The following is a 12,145-nucleotide window of genomic DNA, read 5'->3' as shown; positions in this document are numbered from 1 at the left end:
ACAATTATGTAACTCCACTTGAGATTAAACTCATTGCCAGTATTCAGTCAATATTAAAATTATCACCACCACAACCCAAACATCCACTACACTGAGGTTTCTAATTTTTACAGATCTATACAATTTAATAGGTAATTTTTTTTACCACAAATGTGGCAAACAAGCATACAGACATCTGATGGTATCTAATGTAAAAAATTATAACTGCATTGAACTTTGTTTTATAAAATTGTTTTATAAAAACTGAGTACAGAATAGTTTTCAACTTATCGATTGAAAGTTATAATCTTCGTACATTTAGACAATTTAATTGTATTTATTATTCTATTATAATTATTCTATTATAATTATTTTTAAATAATTTATTAAGTAAGCTTCAATTATAATGATTTGATATAAAATCATACATTAATCTGGTGATAATGTTAATCTAACCTCGTTTGCATTTCTTTATTGTATTGCATTTAAGAAAATAATTCGGTCATAAACAATTATATGATAATATTCTCATTACCCTTATTATAATAATATTGTAAATTATCTCGATAAATAACCTAAATATTTATAATTAGTTATTTGCATCGCACTCATATTTGTATCGCCAAGTAGCTATGCTTAAACGACTGTTTCGATTTAGATTTACAAATATGTAGTAAAAAAGTGACAGGATACAGAAGCATAACACTTAAGTTGTCATAGTGTAACTATTCTGTAATTTCCATATATTCATATATCTACTTGGCGAAGGTAGCTGACCTGCTAGATTATACTTGTATAAGCAATGCGACTGGCAGTTTCCATTACCAACAATCCCTCTTCACCATAGATAAAGAATGCCAGGTAAGTACTATCTTTAATCTATGTATGTTCCTCACTCCTTCCTTCCTTACGAGTGATGAAAATTCTTGTCTAATGTTACTGTGTCTTTCTTTGAGGAAAACAATAAAATGTTTGTTTTGTTTATAAAAGGGCTGACTAATTAATGCAATTCGTATTAATGATCAAGGTTACATAAAATTTAGCGCAAAATGCAATGTTTTTTATTGACAGCAAGAACTGTTATCTAATCTCCGTCTGCATTTATTTCCAATTAATCTGACAAATAATTCAGGGGAATAACTAAACAGGTTTAATGATGTGTTTATGTTAGGGCCTACTGAGTAATTCTAAGAGGAAAATATACAAATAAAACATTTGCTACTATAGTAAATAACTAATAATAGTATTTTTATATTATTTAAAATATTAAAAATATGAAGCATCTATTACCTCTCTCAAATAGGAACTATAAAATCACAACTACCCACTAGTATCCCACTGATGGGAACAAGTAAGGTCCTATTAAAATTTAAACATTTTCGATTAATTGGTAACGATGAGTTAATTAACTTGAGTTCTTGACCTATCATCGATCACTGGTATCCCGCCAGCGCATACCAATAGCGCAGGCGAAGTTAACATTCCATTTTTATCCATTTAAAAAATTTAGGTACCTACTTTGTTTTCCTAGTTGCCTCTTAAACCATTATCTTACTATATAATATGAAAATCAGTCAGGTGTAAGTTGAACTCACATGCTGTGGTTTCCGTCCGTACATAAATATATATGATATAAAATGACCTTTATTGCATTTCTCGCACAAAATAGACACCTAATAGTTCTTATTATTATTATTACAATTTGTAATTTCTTATTTTGGGCTATAAAAGTGGTTAAAATTAGAGATTTTACCTCACACTGCATGTACAACAGACTGTGCTCAGAGAATTGTTCAATATGATGCCCACGATCACTTTATGGCACCGTACAGCTTGTCATCGACGAGGAGATCACCCCCATACCTTAAAGCTTAGATGGTCGGGTACAGCACGGTTTCAGACATGTTTTCTCCCATGAACATGAGGTTATGAAATGAGCTCCTTGTCGAGGTTTTTCCAAGAGACTCTACTACATGGGGCTCTTCGAAAAAGGGATAAAGGGATTTCCTCAGGGGTCGGCAACTCACTTGTTAAACGTGACTATTAAACTACTAGCAAATCCCCTTAGGCCGTTAACTGTCCATTGCTGAAATAAGACCTCCCTGGTCTAAGTTCAGCAGCGGTCAGTTAACGGATGATATGATGACGATGACAAAATTGATCAATTGTTGTGAGTAATACAACGTTAAAAGTTAATAAAGTCATATGATGATAAGAGCAGTTTCCATTAATACAGGGTTATCAATATGCGTAATCGTTTATTCAAGTTGCTGAATGAAATAAAAAATAAATAAACAAATAATATTTACAGATAACAAAATATGTAGGTTACCTAATAAGCTCGTGGCCAGTACTATTTTTTAACCAACTTCAAAAAAGGAGGAGAATCTCAATTCGGTTGAATTATTTACGTTCGATACCTCATAACTCAGTCATTTACGAGTATAAAGTGATTTATTTATTTATTTTTTTTATTTAAAAGGACATATTTTCAGTTTTACCCCAAAGAAATTTTATCGAAATTGGTTTAGTACTTTAGTTATTAAATCTCAATAATTGGTTATTAAAGTCGATGTTTCTTTGTGGAACAAAGCCCTAATATATTTGTTAAATTATAAGGCAATATAGAACTAATTACACTAAATAGTAATTTCAACTTATATTCTACTTATTACATGTAAATATATTTTAATGACTGAATACAAAAAGCTATCCAGTTTCATTAAAAGAAGGAACAATTTAGACGTGCCATTTTGTTCAAATATTGCATAACGTAAGTTAATTGCATATCTTCTGTTGGCAACACTGATTTTCATCCTCTGCAGTCCTAAATATTAGAAACCCGAGGAATTTAGAGCTGTTTTATCAAGAATGTTGTGTTGATTCTGTAATAACTTCACAATTATAGACTAATGTAAACTAATTATTAGTTATTATTGTTTATAAAATGTCTGAAAAATGGTACGTTACGTAAAATGGTACCTGTTTATGTAATGATATGTACATGGAACGCTATGATTTAATTAATTATAATTAAAAAAATTAAATCATAAGAGATAATAAACTCAATCGCTGTCTGTTTTTACATAATGGTTAACTGGTAGAGAACGCCATACAGCATTAAGATCGCCATTTCTACAAATTTTATTGTGCAATAAATAAATAAATAATATTATTAAAGTAACAGCTTCAAAATATTTTCAGTTGAATAATGTAAAGATATCATATTAAATAAAACAAAAAGATAAATCAGTCGTTCTTTTCTTACATTATACAATGTCATAGACAAACAAATACATCCATCATCAATAACAGAGTAAAACAAATAAATTCGTAAGGTTAGATTATGTATTAGTATATAAATATTAATAATATATTAGTATTTGTTTATCTGTTTGTTTTTTAATTAATAATTATTAACCGGCAATAGAGAATCTATCCCAACTTGTAATTTCTCTAAACAGTGACTCGCCCGGACATTCTGTTGCTGTTGCTTGACGGTGACCGATCAAATTGTAATTTGGACTAATGTAACCTAGTTGTACACCTGCAGCGATTAGCTTTTTAGCGTTCTCCAGCTGTATTGGTGGGGGCAACTCGGCTGGAAAAATACAAATATTAATAAATACCACTGAACTCTTTCTACAGCGCCATCTAGTCATAAACAAAGCAGGTTTTGTACAAGAAGTACTATTTCAATAGAATTTAATAAAAATTCATACAAACGAATAATTGAACCGACCATAAGATAGTCCATTGGCATCCAATAATAGCAAATAAACAATCAAATCAATTCATTAATTGAAAATTTCGATTCGTTAATAATTTAATTTAAGAAGTGTTTTGCTAACAGTTTCCAAAAACACTTGGTTACATTCTCATATATTCTATTGAAACAGTTTATAAATAACTGATAGAAATAGTTCAATACTTTTTTTGTAAGTACATAGAAAAAACATTCAAACTAATAATAATGAACATCCCCATGAATCATCATCATAATCCGCCGTTAACTATCCATTACTGACCATAAGCCTCGCCTATAGATTCCCTTTACCATTCGGGGGTAATGCCAATAGAGCCACGCTTGGCAAACGGGTCGCCAACCGCAGTTAGGCTTCGGTGATGTCTTAAGAGGATCGTTACTGCCTATCTCTCAATCATTAAATTCCTTTAATCGCCTCTAATAACACCCCACGGGAGAGAAAGGGTTTTTTTAATAGATGATAATGGAATGGTAGCCCCGCCTGGGCTAACGGTATACGTTGGCGGAACACCAGTGAAGGATGATAAGTGAGTGAGTGATGAATACACCTGAAATGGGGTAAAAAGGAAAATGAAATGGAAATGGTAGCAACGTGGTTTAATTGCACCATTGTTAGCAATACACCCTATTAGGTCGACCACCTCGTGGATCCCCCTGTAGACTATCGTGATTAATTTATTATTGAATTCGTCATGATGGGCCAACTGACCTGCTTCATCTTCACCTGTCATCCCTCATTGGTGTCCCACCAGCGTTTATTATTAGCGTAGGCGGGGTTACCATTCCATTATCATCCATTAAAAAAATAAAAAAAAGATACACCTGGAATTCAGCACGATGGTTTCCAAGGGAGACCACGTGCAGTTCGACCTGACGGGGTATATTGCTAGCAATGGGACTAGTAGTCTACATTACTAACAAACCCTTCCCCTGAAAAAAAGGGGTGACCCATTCACTACCGGGACCACACGGCCAAACTCCTCCTCCTTCCTCCTTCATGCATACAAATGTCTATACTGTGTGGGAATCGAACCCTCAGAATAAACCAATTTGTAAATGGATATACCAATATCTTATAAACAATAGATTAATCTTATCGTATTATGTTATAACGCATTATGCTGTGTACTACTTGAATAATGTGATAATACATTTACTGATATTACGCGACTGCGTATATACTACGTTAGGCTAAATTTTTCATACTATTATATCAATGCAAGTTTAATATTTCCTCATTTGTTTCTAAGTATTGAACACTCATAGATATATCAATTTATTAAAGGTAAAATAAATACCAGAGGGAGACTTTGTACAAAAGTCGTTTGCTTAGGTACCTCTGTCCCATTCGTGTTTCAACCGTAAAACAGTTGTGTTTGCATGACTGTGTTTCGATTTAAAGGTTGGGATATTGCATGAATTTACAGGGTACAGATGAATAACACCTGAGTCCTCAGGAATGGCAACGCATGGGGGTATCATGGGTGAAACAGTATACTCTGTTATGTCCATGGTGCTGCTCATGTCTATAGGCGACGGTTATATTTTTCCATCAGGTGGGCCGTCAACTTGTTTGCCACTCTAAGTTGTATAAAAAACATTAATAAATAAAATATCGTCAGTGGTTTGTAATGAGCACCAGATTTCTTTTCAAGATAGCGGTGGATAATGCAAAGGCCGCCATGATGATCGTCAACCTTCGGTAAAAGGTGGCACCTCAAAAAGTAATAATACTTACAAACCCAATCTCCAATTAGACAGATGCCAATACTGAAGACGTTGTAACCAACAGCGTGAGCTCCCACAGTATCCCAACCTCGACCTTCGTACACGCTACCTTCACCGCCGACTGCAAAACTGTAATCAGAGTTTTAACCTCATCATTATGATTTCAGCCGTTATTTGTCCACTGCCAAACTATGCCTTGGTTGTACATAGTAAATTATTTATAAATTACATTTTTTAAAACAAAAACTGTTTCTTGCAAGATCTTTACAACAGATACAACATGTCGAAGCTAAAATTAATAAATATAATTGAAAAACACTTGCGATCTCGTTAAGATATTAATTTAAAAAAGTTTATTTATCTTACTTTTTACAATATTAATAAGTTTATAAATTTATTTACTTACTTGTACCCAATATCCACCCATTGTTGATCATTTTGATGGTAGTTTTGCATGGCCCTCATAGCGGCCTTACATTCATCTGTCGTCATACACACTCCTGGTATATAACTATGGTGGATGACCACATACGGTACAGGATAGTTTAATAAAGTCACACCTGTTGGTGGATTCGCGCCCCATTCACTTCGAGAGATGAAAGGGAAATTGTAAACTAAAATAAATAAAGGTATAAATTGTAATATAATTGATATTGAATTATAGTAATCTCACTATTAGAATCGTTAGTATTTATTCCTTTATCTATGTCATGGAAAGTAGATTTAAAAAAAATATTTATATTAAGAATACGAAGTCGTTTACCTCACATATAGATCAAAATATTGAAATAGATATTACTTCACGACAAGCAATAAAAAACGGTAACATTAACATAAACCCTGTCGCTCGAAAAAAAACAATTGAGAAAATTATCTAGTATAAAATTAGTATAAAATTATTCGTCGTTCATCGCTATGGTTTATTTCTTATCTTGACGATTGAAGTCGCCTTTTTTCGTTTTTACAACGAACACACACACTATATATACATATATACGTATTACATGGTACAAACAGCAGGCAAGCAAAGCTTTGGTTTATTTTTTATTTTTTTGTCATCTGATGTTACTGTTTACCTTTAGACACAGATGTTTTGGGCATGGCGAATGTGCTTACAAGCATAGAGAATAGCACAAAATAGGTTAAACGGTCCATATCTGAAAAGAAAAAGATATCAAGTATTAATGTAACTATATATGAGGATATATGAAATACGCTATCTCTGAGCGGCAATTCATTAGGGATGTTGTGTGCAGCATAATATATTTTGTAGTGTCTATGATGCTATTCATCTATATAGGCGGTAATAAGTTTCAGCGAAAGCCCTCGAGCGAGATTTTCTTTTGGCGCCCTTTGGTCGATGCTTCTACTTCTGTTATATTCTCATTACTAATATTCCCTTTCCCCCAATAAAACTGGGTTATAACGATTGAGGACTATTAGATGTTGAATTTTTAATAATATAATAATTACTCACACTAATTCTTCATTGTGTGTATCCGTTTCCGTCCTACTTAGTATACTTTCCATCAGGTGGGCCGTCAGCTTGTTTGCCATTCTAAGTTCTATAAAAAAAAAAAAAAAAAAAAAAAAAAAAAAAAAAAAAAAAAAAATATATTTTAAAATTAAAGGATTTGAATATTTGTTTTATATATATACTAATTGGTATGCACAATGATGAGTGTATTTACAGCAATTAAGGAAATCCCGGACACGCCATGAAATGAGAAAAATCTGACGGAAAGGAAGCTGTTAGAGCAGTGTTTTCCTTATTAGTGGTACATTTAATATAATTAGGTAGTAGGTATGTACCTATGGTACATATATAACTTTTCTGTTTAATTTGCACAGTGGATAATGTATAATGACTGAAAAAATGATTTATGCATAAAATATGTACCTATACCATAAAAATTAAATAGATTTGGATATATTTATATTTTTACCATATATATTATAGTAGTATTTTTTATCTTTTAATTGTGTTTTTACTCTTAAGTATTTTGTTATTTACTTTTATATATAAATCTATGCTACAACATATTAAGTGCTGGTGACAATGAAAGCTGAGAGAAATTTCATTTAGCTTAATTCATTTAGCATACATCCAACTATGCAAACTTAGCAAATCTATACAAACTAAACTATCTTCATATTATGCCAAGAGTAATTATAACTTCAAAAGAAATATTTGGTCTTAAACCACAATAAAACTATGTGTACCTTTAGACTACAGATGGACCATGATTTAATGATAAACTTCGTTTTGTAATAAGGGTTGCTTTAGTCCATGATTTATTTCTAGTGATAACTCTAATATTATAATTTATGATAATAAAGAGATTTAGTAATGAGACAGCAGACAGTCGACGCTTGTTTTTACAGGTATAGCTTTCTCTTTATCCGCGCGTAATAGACTAAACAAATGCGTTTTTTAATGAATGATAATGGAATGGTAGCCCGGCCTGCGCTAACGGTATACGCTGACGGGGCACCAGTGAGGGATGACAGGTGAGAATGAAACGGCAGGCCAGTTAGCCGATTGTGATGAATACACCCGGAATTAAGGACGATGGTTTCCAGGGAGGACCACGTAGATGGCGACCTGCCAGAGAATATTACTAGCAATAAAACTGGTGCCCCGTGTAACTAACCTGCCCCCCCCCCCTACCCTCCTAATAAATGCGTTTATTTCTTAGTATGCCCCATGCTTTATATATTCGGGAAATAACGTATACTATATAATATATCGAAATAGACGGTAGCAATAGGTTTCTCACTGCCATGTTCATTTCTATTGCTCAGCTAAATAAAGGATCATGATACCCGATAACACAGCAATAACTTGACTACTCCTATGTGGATTTCACTTGTCACTATATTTATTATTATTTTTTTTATTTCCACGAGTCAATGTTTTCTATTTACGTACGAATTTTGCTATATATATACTATTTAGGATAGAGAAGAAGATAGACTACCATTTATTTCGGACAATAACATATCCATATCGTTTATTATATAACATTTATTAACACACTTCAACTAATGTTTTCCTATGAGCAATTTGTTTTCTTTTTTTCATTTATTTACGTCATAGGTACTTACGTTAAATAGACAAAGACGAGTAAATTAAGCGTTTATCAAATAATCTAATATTATCACCGGTAGATTATTATCTTCATAACAAAATCAATACATGCGAGTATATTAAAATTGTGATCGTTGATTAGAAAATTCAAGGCATTTGAATTATATTATATATGAGACATATGAATATAAATTACAGAATTTTGGTGGACTTATACCCAAAAGATATTATCTAGAAACCTATCTGCCTGATGAAACCGAGTTATCTGACAGACAGCCTTAACTTATTGTTAAAATATTTATTACGATTTTTTTATATGCAAATTCAATACTAAGGATTTACCGAAATTCCCACTGGAATCAGACACGACTGAACCTTTACAAACTATCGGCAACTTAATCATAGTTAATGTAAAATGTTTTAAAAATTGTTAATTTAATAGTTTAAAGTAAATTATTAAGTTATTTGATGGTATAACTAGTTTTTACCCGTGCCTTCGTCCACGTGACGTACATTCTTAAATGTATAAATTCGTCATATAAAATTAATAAAATAGAGAATAGTTGAAAACCTTACCTTTTTCTCTTTACTCAAATTCCTTTTAGAAATTAGATACACTATTCGTCCGCGACGTTTACTATTTCGCCTAATAATACCATCTATTGACGAATTATGCTACAATATATATAGATAATATTTTAATAAGCATTTAGTGATAAGAAATAGATTCTTTCCAAGATAATTGAGCTGTGATAAATCAGTGGCGATCACTTTCGCACTGATTTGCTCATTCATCATTATATTGATTGTTGTTCTATTTCTGTCAGTCGTCACTTTATTTACGTATACAAAGGGAAATAACCTGTCCCAGATTTCCAAATGAAGTTTCCCCTTTAATATAATCCTAATTTAATTAGTAGCTAGTAGCAGTACTGGTGTTATATTCACGCTAAATACTTTGTTGGGTAAGCAAAAAAGACCGAGTGTCAAAAGTCTCTACTTACATTGTTTAAAAAATGTTTTTTTTATTTTTGTATTTTTGAAATTAGATACTAGATAGCAGTGTTTATTATGTGCATGTCACTATTAAAATTTTCTTATATTTGATGACTTGCCCTATTTATTAAAATTCTCTATCATTCCTACTGAAGTAATTTTTTTATTCGACATCATCGGCCATATCTTATTTGTATTTTTCTAGTGAGCAGTACAATAACAGGTTTAATATTTATTTTATATTGAATTCTTACTTTGTATTTTGGAGTCAGCTCAAAGGCGATCTCAAAGACGATAAATTTATTATTTATTTATCTACGAATGGAAATATTGATTTCTAAAATTGTAAAAAAACAGTGTTATTACACTAGCTAATTAATGTTGCTTCCTATCTTAGATTTAGTATGTAGTACGATGAATTAAGTCTATGTTTTCTATCATCCGCCAGTGTAAAAATGCTTCTAATCAAATATCCGACAGCTGACTGCTGACACTAGAATATTGAAAAAGGGATTTAGGGTAAGCAAGTTACACAACGCTTCATCAATACGAGTAACAGTATATTTTTTAATATTGTTTACTAATATCTAAGTACCTATATTTAGGCCGCAAGTCCAATGGTGCTTGACAGGAGTGGCCCAAAGTTATTGAGATGAATCTTATCGAATACTTACATAGAGGTGCGCCGAAGGTAAACGGAAATATGGCGCCATCAATTAAATCATAGACAAAACGGAATGAATCGAAGACAATAGAACACAGATTGAGCACACATTAATACACGTTGACTAGTAAATTTGGCAACTATTAGATACACAGTATAAGTCCTTGAAACACATACGTCATTTGTATATATATTATTTAAGTGTCTATTTTTCAGATGACGACGGTGATATCAATGCTTATGATGCCGTTAGGAATAGGAGAGTGGAACTCCAGGGACGCCGAGACCTAGAACTAAAAAGGTCATAGAAACAATAAAGCATCGCATCAAATTTTATTAAAAAATCGATTGGAGTAAACAATGAAACTTTTTAGATACTATAATGCCCAGGGAATCATTAAAGGTCGCTGTAAATCATTAAAATGACTTTTAAAAACATACCCAGTGATGCTATTTGACTAAATGCCGTCTTTCTTAAAAATTGCATAGTAATAATCTGTAATTTTTTATTTTACGTATATTTTCTAAAAATCTTTTCAATAAAAAATAATCTATATTTTTATGGATAATAATGTTATGGTAACCCCGCCTGTGCTATCAGTATAATATACTGGTGAAGTATCAGTGAGGGACAATAGGTAAAGATGAAGCAGGTCAGTCGGTCCATCGTGACGAATTCAACAATAAATAAATAAATCAATCACGATGGTTTCCAGGGGGAACCGCGAGAAGTTCAACCTTTTAGGGTTGCTAAGCCCTATTACTAACACAAAAAAATAGGTATTATTTAAAAAAAAATTAATCTCGTACTTATATATCTATTTATTTAAGTACATATTTAAAGAATATTCATAGTATTTATCTTTAATGAGATCTAATAACGGATAAAAGTTAATAATTTAATTTCGAACTATACGAATTATACGACATAGATGAGTCACTCTTAATTTATTATTAGAGAAAAATAAGTAATAATCATTTCCATCTTAATTACTTTTTTTATATACATATTATAATAATATTTATCTATAACGAATGTTCATATATTCATTGTAGATGAATACTCGAAAAGAGGTTATATTTACTTTATGGTATGAAACTGTAAAATAATTCTATTTGGAGGAAATTGTGTCTATGATAGCGTTAGAACTGTGCAGGGCGGGAAAGCATCAAAAATAGAACATCTGACGCTGAACGCTCCATTTTATTTAAAACACAATTTGCAATGTGAGTTAATAAGACACGGCCGTTTATTATTTTCTCGCAATAAATTTTCAATAAATTTTTAAGAAATTTTATAATTTTCTTCGTCCTTAATAACATTATAAATGTGAAAGTGTTTAGATTATATTACTACCTACTTACATGGCATATTTAACATTTGAATGTTTTGAAAATTAAAAATCCTTAAATATATTTTTATGAATAAATATTATATTAATTAATATAATTTATATCTAGCCATCTCTACTTTAGTTTTTATATATTATTGGATATTAGAATAATATCATCATTATCATAAAAGTGGACAGTTAAAGGTCCACTATTGTTGAAATAAGCCTCTCCCTTGGGGGGTTTTGCCAGTAGTTGCCATGCTTGGCGGGTGGATTGGCAACTGCAGTTAGACTTTAGAGATGGTTTAAGAGGGACGCTGCTGCCCATCCCTCGTCCTCCATCGATAGAATAATATATCATACAATGATTACTCTGATGATAAACAGAATTTAATTCTTTTGAATAATTAACTTATATATGTATTTTTAGATTTCGAAAACGCCATTTCAATAAGTTCAATTTAGACAACACTGATCCTATTATCATAAAGATTATAATACTGATTCAGATACGTTACTCGAACAAGGTGTATATCTCATTTGCGTGTATTATTTATTACCTGTGGCGTAAATAGCCGCGTGTGTGT

The 12,145-nt window shown here is 31.6% G+C and overlaps 1 protein-coding gene across 3 annotated transcripts in view; it reads right to left on the bottom strand.

The window, feature by feature from the left end:
• Positions 1-3,224: 3,224 nt before the first annotated feature.
• The window catches only part of LOC113515206 (peptidoglycan-recognition protein LB), a 25,144-nt gene continuing 16,223 nt past the window's right edge, over positions 3,225-12,145 (bottom strand). The window contains exons 1-5 of one of the 3 annotated variants that reach the window (XM_031908499.2): positions 9,141-9,320; positions 6,550-6,630; positions 5,880-6,087; positions 5,484-5,602; positions 3,225-3,580 (exon numbers count right to left, since the gene is read on the bottom strand). In XM_031908499.2, the coding sequence (XP_031764359.1) occupies positions 3,396-3,580; positions 5,484-5,602; positions 5,880-6,087; positions 6,550-6,628 (591 nt within the window). In that variant the 5' untranslated portion in view covers positions 6,629-6,630; positions 9,141-9,320 and the 3' untranslated portion in view covers positions 3,225-3,395. Of the gene's footprint in view, positions 3,581-5,483; positions 5,603-5,879; positions 6,088-6,549; positions 6,631-6,950; positions 6,996-9,140; positions 9,321-12,145 lie in introns of those variants that run through there. The other 2 variants (XM_031908500.2, XM_031908498.2) reach the window with 2 other exon arrangements.

The sequence above is a fragment of the Galleria mellonella genome, unplaced genomic scaffold (assembly GCF_026898425.1).
Source record: "Galleria mellonella isolate WM207_F2 unplaced genomic scaffold, CSIRO_AGI_GalMel_v1 utg312, whole genome shotgun sequence".
NCBI classification, from domain to species: Eukaryota; Metazoa; Arthropoda; class Insecta; order Lepidoptera; family Pyralidae; genus Galleria; species Galleria mellonella.
This window is presented reverse-complemented; position numbering and strand designations above follow the sequence as displayed.